The following is a 13,036-nucleotide window of genomic DNA, read 5'->3' as shown; positions in this document are numbered from 1 at the left end:
AGTGCATAACCATGAGACATCCGAAGAGCACCTGCGTTGCCTTGAAAAGTGGAAAACATTGGCAGCAGGACTGCGGCTGCACAAAACCTATTGACGCCGAAACTATTGCTTTGATGTAAATGGAGAAGAAAAAGTGGGGACATCTTGCACAGATTGCTTGATATCACATTGTTTCTTGCCAAGCAGAATCTGGCATTCCGTGGCCACAAGGAAGATGAATCTTCATTGAATAAAGGGAACTTTCTTGAGATGGTTGAGATGCTTTCAAAATGTGATCCAGTGCTGAAAGAGCACTTAATGAGATTAAAGCGGAGCACATGTAAACTTAAAGTATCAGTCTCTTGCACCAAAAACTAAGAATGAGTTTATAAGTGCCCTGGCAAGTCATGTGAGGAGAAGTTTGTCATTGACATAAAGTCTGCGAAGTGATCATATATGCAAAAATCAACAATAGGAAAGTTGAAGTGAAGGAAGTATTTCTAGGATTTTTCCTTTTAAAAGGGAAAAAAGCTGCTGACCTCAGTTCTGACATTCTTAAAAAAACTGGAAAATGATGGACTGGACATGATGATGTGCCGCGCTTAAGGTTACGATAATTCTGCCACTATGGCTGGAATATATGAAGGTGTACAAGCCGTTCTAAAAGGAACGAACAAGAAAGCTATTTGTAATGGTTGTGTGGACCATTCGCTTAACTTGTGCGGTCAGCACTCTTTTGCTGAAAATGCATCGTGACATTTTTTTTAATTCGAGACAATGTTTTATTTCTTTGCTGCTTCCCTCCTTCGATGGGATGTGTTAATTGACCATACTGGAGTGCAAAGGCGTAGCTAGGATATTTTGCGCCTGGGGACGAACTATACAATTGGCGCCCCCCCCCCCCCCCCCGTTTAATCACATTTTCCTATTACATCGAATAAGGAATAACAATTTAAATTTTAATGAAACATTGTATTTAAAGAACCAAATTTATAGAAATTATATTACATGGCTCACTCAGTCACTGTCGTAGACTGGTTGACATAGTCTACAAAAGATACATTTTTCTTGATTTCACTGTCGCAAACTGGTCAATCACGTAATCAAAATCTGTTTTTTCCAATGTTTCTCTTTCAACGCTAAGAAGAGCAAGATCGCTGAGACGATCTTGCCCCATTGAAGCACGCAAATACGACAAAATAAGTTTCAATTTGCTGAACGATCGCTCACAGCTTGCAATTGAAACTGCTAATGTTAATAAAATTTGCAGTGAAATTCGCAAATTCGGAAATGTCGTCTCCATAAAACACAATAAAACCAAGAAGATCCAAAGGAGTTTCTAGTAGAACTTCATTCCGGTTACTGAGCAGCATTTTACAATCTCCAATTTCTGTGAAAAGTTCGTGGCCATTGATGTCGGTGTCATAGAAATTTCCAAAATCTGTGCAATTTCGACGAATTGCATCGACATCTGTGCCGGATAGAAAAGTTTTGACGTCCAGCAGAAATCAAAATTTTGTGTTCAGGTCTTTTAGTCGTAAAAACCGTGTTGACATCTCCTGTTGAAGTCGATAAAATACGCTCTTCATAACGCGCACAATTTTTTCTGCTGCTGAAAGTCCTGCATCTCTTGCTAGTTCTCCTGGCATCTTCCGACGTCGCCTAATTCTTCTGTCCACATCGATCCCCCAGGCTGTGCATCTTATTTTGGCGTTTTCTACAGCAACTTAGCTCAAATCATCACGAAGCTTGACAAATTCATGCTCCAAAGATTCAAGATCAATTGCTGCTTCCTTGAAATTCATAGTAGGATCCTATAAGCGCTTCTGAACACGATCAATTTTTACAAGAATGACATCCCAGAAATGTAAGAAAACTATGAAGTTAAAATTTAATACGCATGCCTGTAACTGTTCTGCATCACTTCTGGTTTCAGGCGTCATAGTTACGTCCTCCGATAATTTGTCTAGCAGCCTTACTAGTTCATCCAGTCCTTCATAGATAGCTTTAACAGCTTCTGATCGTGTACTCCAGCGTGTTTCAGACTCCTGCTTTACTGTGATGGGCACAGCTTTTTTAAACTCTTCCCAACGAATTGTTGAACGAGAGAAAAACAAATATATACTTTCAACTGTTCCAAAAAATGTGACGACAAGTGGATCCTGTTTAGCTGAGTGTACTCCTGCTAAGTTTAAGCTGTGGTTGTCACGTCACAGTTGACAAACAATGCTCTGTGATTTTTGTCACATATTCGTTGTTGAAGGCCGGATATATGCCCAGTCATCACAGCAGCATTGTCATAACATTGTGCCCGACAGTTGGCTAGAGGTATGTTGTCAGATTTCAGTCTCTCAACGATGACTCTTTCTAGGCTTGCTGCATCTTTTGCATGTATCTCGATATAACCTAAAAATGATTATTTGATAGTTACTTTTTTAGTTTGAAAATCCACATCCACAAATCTTATGACCTGAGAAAGCTGTTCCCGATGTCCTAGATCAGGAGTTGAGTTAAGTAAGATACCGTAGTACTTGTTTTTCCTGATATCACTCAATAATCGGTTCTTTACAGTCGACGCAAGTAAGTGGATAAATTAATTCTGGATTTCCGGTGACAAATAAGAAACTGATCCCGGATTTTCTCCTGCGTGCTGTACGTGTTTTGCTAACAATGGGTCATCCTGAGCAACGAGTTTGATCAGCACGAGAAAGTTTCCAACATTTTTATCCTCATCCGCATTCAAATTTTCCTCATGGCCACGTAGTGCCAAATTTTATGAAACCAGAAACTTAATACAGGTGAGTATTCTTTGCAATATATCTCGCCAACGTTGTTTTTCCAAATGAATCTGAGCTTGAACCACTGCGTCAATTCCAGTACCATCAATTATCCTTCGTTCGGCTTCCTTCCATGTAGTAAAAGCTGTGCGGTGGCTAGGATTGTTTTCATGAGAATTTAGTTTTTCTGGCTTTCTCCACTTGTTGAAACCGTTTGTTAACTCAAACGAAGCTCGTGAGTTTGAACTCGATGATGTAAATAATATACAATAGAAACAGTAAGCAGCTTTATTGATTGGTGAATATAATAGCCACGAACGATTCACTTCCTCTCCGTTCGCTAGTCGGCGTTTAAACCATGCTGATGTAATTTTACGTTCTCTGGATACTGATGATAGATTGTCTTCTGTGCTAAAAAGGCAAGGATCCGAGAGTAATCATTTCATTGCGAAGAGGCTGTGATATTTTCGATAGCTTTGTCGTTTTATCAAATTCTAAGTAGCCAACATCGTGAAACCTTAGTACAGCAGGAACAGCATCATAATGAGTATTTTCAGCTTCTCTATCAGAAGATTCTTCTATCTCATCTTCCCCGTTACTGTGAACAATTTCATCATCATGTTGAACCTGTTCAACGACGACGCCCTGGTCTTCAGTGTTTTCGGAGTCTTCCTCAGCATAGACAGTAACATCTGTCTGAACCATGTTTTTCTCCGAGTCCTCAATGTCTTCAACCTTCTCGTTTACATGCTCTGAAATAGGTGGTTGATAGCCGCCATCTTCTGATTCTGAAGAGTTGGAGTTTGCAGCGTCAGCTTCTTTCTTCTTGGCTTTCTTTAAAAAGCTAGCCAGTAATGTACTTGACTTTTTTGATGCCATTTCAGCTTTTTTTCTTTTACGACATTGAGCTCCACTTCGTTTTCTTCCTGACATGGCTGACAAAAATTATAAATATATTCTTATATCACTGAGTACACTGAAGTGGCACTGGCATAGTACTACTACAATAAATAATTATTACAATAATTAGGCTATACATGCAGATTAAAAGTACATAATTTATACGCTTAGAGGCAGATTATGCTGCATATATTTAAAAATATCGATAGTCTATATTAAAAAAAAAAATGTATTTATCAAAAAATATCATAAAACATACCTCTTGTTGTTCAAGTAACCAAAATAGGTCGCCGCTTTGGACGCCACCGCCTATAAGCTTCTACTGTCGGTCGTACGCGGCCATGTAACGGCATAGACTTACCCGCCGAGGTTGACGCTCGTCCGGTGGCTTGTAGTCGTGGCACGGTGGTCTAGCTAACACAGTAACACTCTCACTTAGTATCCGCCAGCGAGCATGGCTCGGCTCTTAGGTCAGTTCAAATATAAGGTACGAGCGACGTACACGTATAAGTGAGCCTTGTAGTAAATGCTGCTAAATGAAGGCCACGCTTTGTTGACGTGCGTGGGTTGCTCCTGCTGCTGCAGCCGCCTGGAGCGTGGTGTCACTAATAAGAACTAAAAATAGGCCACGTAGAAGGGAAATAATAAAATAATAAAAATAAAACATAAAATCATTCTCACGACGTTTCGGCCACAACGCAAGCAGCCGTCCTCAGGTGAAGAACAGGTCTGTCGGAAAGACAGCGTCTGAATGTGGTGATTCATTTAGACGCTGTCTGAATGTGGTGATTCATTCAGACGCTGTCTTTCCGACAGACCTGTTCTTCACCTGAGGGCGGCTGCTTGCGTGGTGGCCGAAACGTCGTGAGAATTATTTAATTATGTTTTCTTTTTATTATTTTATTATTTCCCTTCTACGTGACTTTACCGAAAGAACCAAGAAGATGAATCCCTGCAGTCACGAAAGCTTTAAATCGAAATTTAAAAATAGGCCGTCGTAGTTTCCACCACCAAAAAACAGGCCAGTGACTAAGGCTGAAAGACTGCGCCTGACTGTTGTTTGGGACGTTCTTCCATGTAAGTTCTTAATAGGCGCGCGTACCAAAATGTAATTACATGACATGTAGGCTGTGTGTGGCGGGATATATAAACTTTTAGGCTGAGGTGTAGATTTGTGCAGTAATTTCAGGCTGCTGCGCCCGCCGCAATAAGTTATAATGTAACGTTGTAAGCCTCATTTTGGCGCACCTTTACCTTGGCGCCCGGGGACATATGTACCCCCCTGCCGCCCCCTAGCTACGCCTCTGCTGGAGTGTCAGTGAAAAGGCTATCAACAACACGCTGCAGTGCTCATTATGCTGCAGTTAAGCCAGTTAAAGAATAGTTCGATAAGTTTGTGGCGGCGATTGAAGCTCTTTGTGATCCACGTGAAAATTTGGACACAAGAGGAGCAGCACAAGGTCGTTTGCCTGCTGTCTGTGATTTCACTTTTCTGTGCTGCCCGTACTTTGTTGTGATGTACTTCAGGAAGTTAATCTTACACAGCAGTACCTGCAGACTAAGGGCTTAACTCTCGACAAGGTGGTGACAAAGCTCGAGGCGCTCAGACTTTTTCTGCACGAGGAGTGCAGTCACCTCGTGGAGCATGTAGTTGAACAGGCGATTTTAAAATCAGACGAATATGGAATTGCAGTAGAGAGAAGAGCCGATAATTCCCTTTAAACCCTCCTGTACCATTGGCATGCTATTTTTTTCACGCTCCGCCCACTTACCCCTGGGGTTGAGCCCATCAAAACCCTTTATAACCTCTTGTTGATAGCAGATCTTTCTCCTAACTCAGCAGTTGTCCTTCTGTATCGGTTCCACCTGATGACGGTTGCTTGTGTTGTGATCGAAACGTCGTGATTTAATTTAAATTTTATGTTTTCTACCTACGTGACTTTACCGAAAGAACCAAAGAGTATGGATCCCTGCAGTCACGAAAACTTCAAATCTCGAAAGAAGAGCCAGGTTCAAGAAGAGGATGGTAGGGGAGCAGGCAAGCGATGCTGGACTCACTCTGCAAGAAGAAAATAAGAGGGCGATGGTTGAGTGCATTGATCGCTTTCATTCTGAACTCCAGATACGATCAAGAGCCATCAAGGAAGCAGCAGGCATGTTTGAGGCCGTTCAAGCAAATAGTCTCATCTGCCACTGAAGAAGCGTTAAAGGTGTCCATTCCAAAATTGACCACTTTCTATGATGAGGTATCTGAGAGTGAGTTTTTAACAGAAATACTCGGGCTGAGAAGGCACCTGAAAGCACCAGAGATTGATCTGGAAGAAGCCAAAGATTGGGCAACATTAGACGTTTTGACATTCATACCTGAATGGGACTTCGTAGAATCTCTCCCAACCCTTTCACTCAGCCTAAAATAATTTATGACGATCGGTGTGTCTGTGGCTTCGTGTGAGAGGAGCTTTTCAAAGCTGAAACTTATAAATAACTATTTGCGATCTACTATGGGACAGTCATCAAGGCTTTCCGTTCTTGCGATATTATCAATTGAAAGTGAGTTGGCGAAAGGCATTGATTTCGATTAAGTGATTCACAAGTTTGCAGCTTGGAAGGCCAGGAAAGGAAAGTTCTGATTTAGTCGAGATGTTCACTAAGTGCTGAAATGCTTGTGCATTTGTTCCTGTTTCTTTTTTTGGTATTATTTCATTTATGAGTATATTTCCATATGCATTTGTCTACAGTTTCTACATTATATGGGCCGTTATTGATTATGCAAACCTAATCTATTAATGTATCCCATGTAATGGTAAAGTTTAATGTTAACATAAACACAATTTTTATGTAGTTCTTAAACGTTCTTTGGTTCTTTCGGTAAAGTCACGTATAAAGATACGTGACTTTACCGAAAGAACCAAAGAATAATTCCTGCAGTCACGAAAGCTCCAAAATTAAGATTCTTAAACGTTTTTACTTAGAATTATATTGTTTTCTTACCGAATTTTCATTTTAACCACGTGAAACTATGTAAATACATTTAGGATGTGCGTATGATATTGTTATTTAACGGTGTAATTTAATTTTTGCTAGTTGTTTATATCACAACTTTTGCCATTACATTCAGTGATATACGGGAATCACGATTTACAAGTAACAGTATAAAAACATGACTAAGGATTCTGTATGGTGTGGTACGGGAGGAGGCCCAGGGGGGGGGTGGGGGTGACACCACGAGTTACCGCACTGGGTGACACCAACCCGAGTGGCGCCACTGGATTTCGGTGAGCTGCACATACACGTAATCACAGAAACCGAATAAGCATAAAGCGAGGGAAATCTGTACTCAATATCTCTCACTTCTTTAGCCCATATGTAAGGACCATTCTAATGGGATCACGTCATTCCCTGCAGCCACCGCAGGCGCAAAAGCAACCACCACCGCGTTGGGGGAGAAAAAAAATCAGTTCGAGTCAGATCACAACCGTGAATCCTCGACAATTCATGAAATCCGCCGGGAGTGGTGAATAGGTTTATGCCTGCAATTTACAAACAGCCATGCGTGGTGCTTATGTTGGATTGGTTCTTTCGGTAAAGTCACGTAGAAGGGAAATAATAAAATAATAAAAATAAAACTTTTTATTTTATTATGTTTAATTTTTATTATTTCCCTTATACGTGACTTTAGCGTAAGAACCAAGAATATGAATCCCTGCAGTCACGAAAGCTTTAAATCGAAAGTTAAGAATATTATGCAAATTACATCGCTGTCAAAGCCAATGCGTTATAAAAAATGTTTTGTAAATGTTTAGTAATGTGTCCATGTTGTACGCGTAGATGTAGAGCCCCTTTAGTCAATCCACTGCTGAATGAGGGCCTCCACTAGCCACGCCGGTCACCACAGGTTGCCTTAAGGCAGGAAGCTTAGAAGTGGTGGCATAGAGGTACAGTACAACGCAACAATGTATGTTGCTGCTCTGTCCTCTGTTTCCCACAAGGCCATATCTGCTGGCATTTCATAAAAATCAATGGATCCGATTTAAACATAGCATGGGACACACACAGACTATCTCAAACACATTCCTGCGGAGGGAGCTGTTAGGAACGTCGGGTTGCTCGGTCAATGGCCAGGGTCAAGGGCGGCGTGGTGTATTCCGCAAATATGCCCGACTTTGGGGGCGGGCACAAGCCGGCGTGAGTAGGTTAAACGTTGAGTTTTATAAGGGCACCACGGGGTGACCAGCCCCTCCCCACCCAACCCCACCCCTCCCACCCCCCACCCAGCCCCACCCTCCCCACCCAGCCCCTCCCCACCCTCCCCACCCAGCCCACCCAGCCCCTCCCCACCCTCCCCTCCCCACCCACCCAGCCCCACCCTCCCCACCCAGCCGTTCCCCACCCTCCCCTCCCCACCCAGCCCCTCCCTCCCCACCCAGTCCCTCCCTGCACGACGGACGGACGGACACAATAATCCCCTGTGGGCTGGTGTAACCAGGAGGTTCCTACCAGTATAACCTGAGATGCACGGTGATCTGGATGGATTGGAGATAGGACTCGTACAGTCGGCACCCGTCTTACCTCAGCATGAAACACAACCACACGTTCATTGAGTCTGATCATCTCAGGCCAGTTGTTGAATTGTCGAAAAAAAAAGACAAGGACTTCATTCTGCTTCGCTTCACTTAATCTCAATCTCCAAGGAGAGAGAGAGAACATTGCAACAATATTGTTCTCTTGTATGCATACTGAACTTATTTCGCACCGTACATGCTAATCGGAGGTGCGGGGGAAGGACAACAAACTAAACACAAAAAAATATGTTCTAAAGAACTAAGTTTTCAATCTAGATCATGAGCTGTGACACGGCCCAGCCGTAGCGTGTTCGTTGCTTGTTCCAGAGGTCTCCGGTTCGCATCCAGCAGTTGCCCTGGTTAATACTGCGTTGTGTGTAATAACCGAAATAATAACACGTCGTATGCTTCTCAGTTGATGTTAAACACCCCCCGACGTCATTCGCAAGCGTTAGGCCACTTGTTGTCGGCGTTTGAGTTCAAATTTTTAATGTATTTGCAAATTATTCAATTGGTATTATACATAGCAGTGATCACGCTCTATGGATGCCCCAGGTCTCTCTTGCAAAATGAGACTATTCTGGTCTCTTGAGTTCTTATCTTGGTTAAACACATAAAAAAAACGTGAAACTTAAACAGAGAAAGTGCATAATAATCTGGCAGATCGCCACGAGACAAAACAACATTCTGTCTGCCGCCAAACTCAATACGCTGAGTAAACCTCTGTTCCTCTGTAACATATGGAGCCATCGCTTTCACTATAAACGATCGTCTGTTGAGAAGAAGGTAATTAGAAATCAATGGGGTATCTATAAATTAATTCCCCTGAATAATTGAAAATGCTGCTCAATTTACCAATATACTCGACTGATAAATAAATACGTTATTCACCTGTGAAGCTGCGAAATATTGACCAAGAAGACGCTAACGTGTTATTGGAAATATTTGCAGAATTAAATTCGGCCATTCAAGAGGTGACCGGGTGACTCAAGAGATCAAAACGCCGACCCAGCACCATCCCGGGTTCGAATCCAGATCCTAGGTTCGAATCCACGGTTTGAATTCCAAATCCTGGGGTTCGAATCCAAGTTTCAGCCACCTGCAAAAATAATCTGGGTTTCTCACATGTGGCAGGCTGACGGTTTCAGCTCAGTCACCAACGACTCCACAAACACAACTCCCATCACGTTCATATTTGGTTTGGCACTAAATTTGTATCAATTCCAGCTGTGAGAAAAACAATGAAATAATATCAGTTCGGTCTGTCACGTGACGAACAACCTCACAGCAGAGTGTGTGGAAAAGAACGACCCCTGCTGTGTAAAGAACAAAAAGGTCACCTGAAAGATTCTTTTTGGCGGGGGGGGGGGAGTCTTGGAAACACCTGCCTCTTCCGTGGCCATTCTCTACCACGCAATAATTGTTTAAAATTGATCCGTCGCGATGCCGAGAGCGTCATTGCGATACATTTGTCAGAAAAGACCAAAGAATATTTTAAACAATTCTATCATTCAGATAATAAGCCCAAATAATTGGCAAGCAACATGAAAGAGTCCAAGTAAAAGAGGGAAACTTCAGTCATGCGTGGCGCATTTGTCAACGTCTATGAAATGTCATTTCTGAAATTATTTAATACACAATCATTAAAAATACATCTTCTGGAAAATGCAATTTTTTATAGAATCTTTCTTCGACCTACAATATACAGAATGGAGAAGAGTTAAGCAGCAGTTACAATGAAGCAAAATACAACGCTTGCACATTTCTCTCGTGACAAAGAGTCCGTCAGATCGCACAGCTGCACAACAGTTGCGCCTAACAGCATTTTTTTGCAGTGCTTTCTAAAGTGCTAAGATTTCCAAATTAGCCCAGTGTCTAACTTAACAGAAAATTAGTAGGATAATACTGATTGAACTGTGCAGTGGCATTAAAGCTATGTTTTTACTAAGACATCACTGATTTAGCATGAATGTAAAGACATGCTTTGAGCTGGGTTATTTTTGGCACGACGTTTTAAAAGAATACATTTTTAAGCATTCAGAAAACAGCAATCACGCAAATTCATCGCAACCTCTGAAAATATATTTTTGGAGAACGAAAATTAAAACCCTATAATTTGGCACTTTTTTAACATGAGAAAAATCACCAGCATTGTGGATTTGACACGAATGAACAGGCCGTTACTAGCGTTACAGCAGCATCCTTCACGCAGACTTTAGAGTGTATTGCAGCATAGGCAGCTGAGATGTAGTATCGTAGAGATGACTCATTTGTGCCAGGCTTGGGTTTGTTAATCGTCTTTTCAAAAGCTGCCATTATAATTGAAATTAATTGCATTCACCTGGAGAGTGAAAATATAGCACGGGACAGATGCGATTTTAATTCGACCCTTCAAACTGCGGATTAATGTGGCGGGCGAGTGAGGCTGATCGCTTCACATGAGCTCAGGACTCCTCTGCTACCGATCACATCGAGTACAACGCCAAAGGCAAAACAGTGTGCGTTATGTCTTACTCTTGGCAACCACAGGGTAATTGGGAAGGTGAAGCAATACGGGGAAGGTCTGCAATATGTACCAAAGGGGATACCTTCAGGATGTCTCCCTTAGCGAATCACCAGTGAATCGTTAAGGTTAGATCATGTAGGTGTAGTGTACATTTTCGTTTTTAAACTAAAACCTGTCACGGCTGGGCAGAGACAATCAAATTAAGCTGTCACCTCGGCGAACTTTCAGTATTTTTCTTTCTTTTGCGAACTGGGATGATGAAGCACATTGTCACATAGTCACTTTAAGATGGTTTCTTGTTCATGTTTTTGTTTTTTGTTTGTTGCGGTTGCACCCGATTCAAGAGCCGAATGGCTCACAGGGCTATACCAAATAAATGAAACTGAAATGAAACTGAATAGCAAAGCAAAATAGCATGCGGTTTCATACAATTGCCAATATTACTTTTGCCTGCTCTTCAACATCGCAGTTTGCTGAAACACCGATATCACTTAGCATATTTGCCAAGGTGACAACTTGATTTTATTGGCTGTCAGATGGTAGATAATCAGTAAAAAAACATTTACATGAGAATCTAACCCAAATAAATTAATGATGAATCATGATATTGGTTGTGAGCGCCTACGTATCTGTTCACCAGTGAATAATGAAAGACCAATCTTATACACAAGGGCAGGGTTGACTATTCCCAAATTTGAGGAACCTTCATTTGAATAGTTCTTGCTTTAGAATCGTTTTGGGTGCAGCCATCTTTACATCCTTCCGATTAGCACGGTTGGCTACGTACGGTGCGAAAGAACTTTATAGTACGTACACCCCTCTCGATCATTTGCCCTTTGCATCATAGAAACTCGGGGATCTGTCCTAAAGGTCAAACGCCCCGAGTTTGAATGTTACAGTTTCCCGTCTCTCCAGAACGTATGGCTGGCAGGGGATTTGTTTAAAACGATGTCAGATATAATGAGTCTCATGTTTATGTCGATGAGAAGAGTTCACCATTGGTAGAAATGTCGCGCTCTCTGCTCACTTACCTCTGAGAAAAAATAGCATGGATACCGTGTATGGGGATTACATATTTTAAGTGTGTAACAGAGAACTATATGGATACAATTTCTGTTTAAAAAGTTGTTGCATTTTCATCTGTTGTATATAAATGCAAAACGAAACGGGCAAAATGAGAAAACTGGCTGAAAATGCAAAGGGATACTAGGAATAACAAAGAGAGTGAACTGATGTTCTTGTCGAAGGCAAGTTACAAAATGCCTCGGATACAAAAGCATGTAAAGGTCACGTTAAAGTTGTGGAGAAAATTATTGAAAACTGACAAAAGAAATTCCAGACAATGACGCCTCAAGCATGGAAAGGAAATGTGGCGATGGAATCAGGGACAGGATGAATGGGCAGGACCCGCATTGGTGTTTTCAGAAAGGGCTTCATCGTTTTCTTTTAAACTTAACCAATTAAAGTTGTCAGTGTCGTTTCAGCAATGTACTTAACCATTCAGGCTACCAATCACAAACGTAAACGGAATTCTAATACAACTGTAAGTCAGAATCCCAAAATGTATTATCAAAGCTTTTTAGAAAAAAGTTGAAAGCATATTTTCCAAAACATAGTTTTTTGCAAAATTAAAACTATCTTTCCATTCACCTATTGAAAAATCAGAAGACAACATGTCCAATCTTTTTCTATTTTCCTGCAAGAGCACTTTTCTCTCTGCAGCAAACTCTTGAGTGTACAGTTGCCATCGCTACGGGGTCTCTGCCGTCCTGCAGCACAGCCGAGCGCGCCGGCAGGGAACGCCAATCGTCCCCGCGCGCGCACTCGCGATCAACGCCACCGCGGGTCACTTTATGGGCCTCCATCCCCACTCGCCCCAGCCCTCCTCGTCCTCAGCCTCTGCCGCTTTGCCCTCTTTGCTGTCCACCAGGCCCTGCCGCTGGCCTCGGTTACCGCCGCCGCCGCCTTTGATGCGCGGCGGGTGCGTGTCTCGGCCCGTGCCGCCCTTCTTGCCGCCCTCCCGCTCGCCGAAATCCGAGTCCAGGATGTCCCAGCTGCTCGAGCGCAGGAATTTCCCCTCGGCCTCACGCCGCTTTCCCCACGACCTCTGCGTCTGCGTCGTTTGCTGCTCCCAGTCGTTGCCTCCGTCTTCGTCGGCCTCCGGGGGCCATTGGGGAGGGTCTCCCTTCGTGGGGCTGCACTGATTGCCGCTCCTTTCCCGCGCCCGCGGCTTGCGGCCAAAGTTGTTCCAAAATTCTTTGCCACCGACGTTGTTGTCTGCGGCGTCTTGCTGAGCCCGTGTGGCCCTGTTA

General features: G+C 42.7%; 1 protein-coding gene across 1 annotated transcript in view; it reads right to left on the bottom strand.

The window, feature by feature from the left end:
- Positions 1-8,253: 8,253 nt before the first annotated feature.
- The window catches only part of LOC144719147 (uncharacterized), a 44,010-nt gene continuing 39,227 nt past the window's right edge, over positions 8,254-13,036 (bottom strand). The window contains exon 4 of the mRNA XM_078595020.1: positions 8,254-13,030. Within this exon, the coding sequence (XP_078451146.1) occupies positions 12,571-13,030 (460 nt within the window). The 3' untranslated portion in view covers positions 8,254-12,570. The remainder of the gene's footprint in view (positions 13,031-13,036) is intronic.

Source organism: Lampetra planeri, chromosome 5 (genome assembly GCF_965212315.1).
Source record: "Lampetra planeri chromosome 5, kcLamPlan1.2.h2, whole genome shotgun sequence".
NCBI lineage: Eukaryota > Metazoa > Chordata > Hyperoartia > Petromyzontiformes > Petromyzontidae > Lampetra > Lampetra planeri.
The sequence above is the reverse complement of the archived record's forward strand: the minus strand, read 5'-3'. Positions and strand labels throughout refer to the sequence as shown.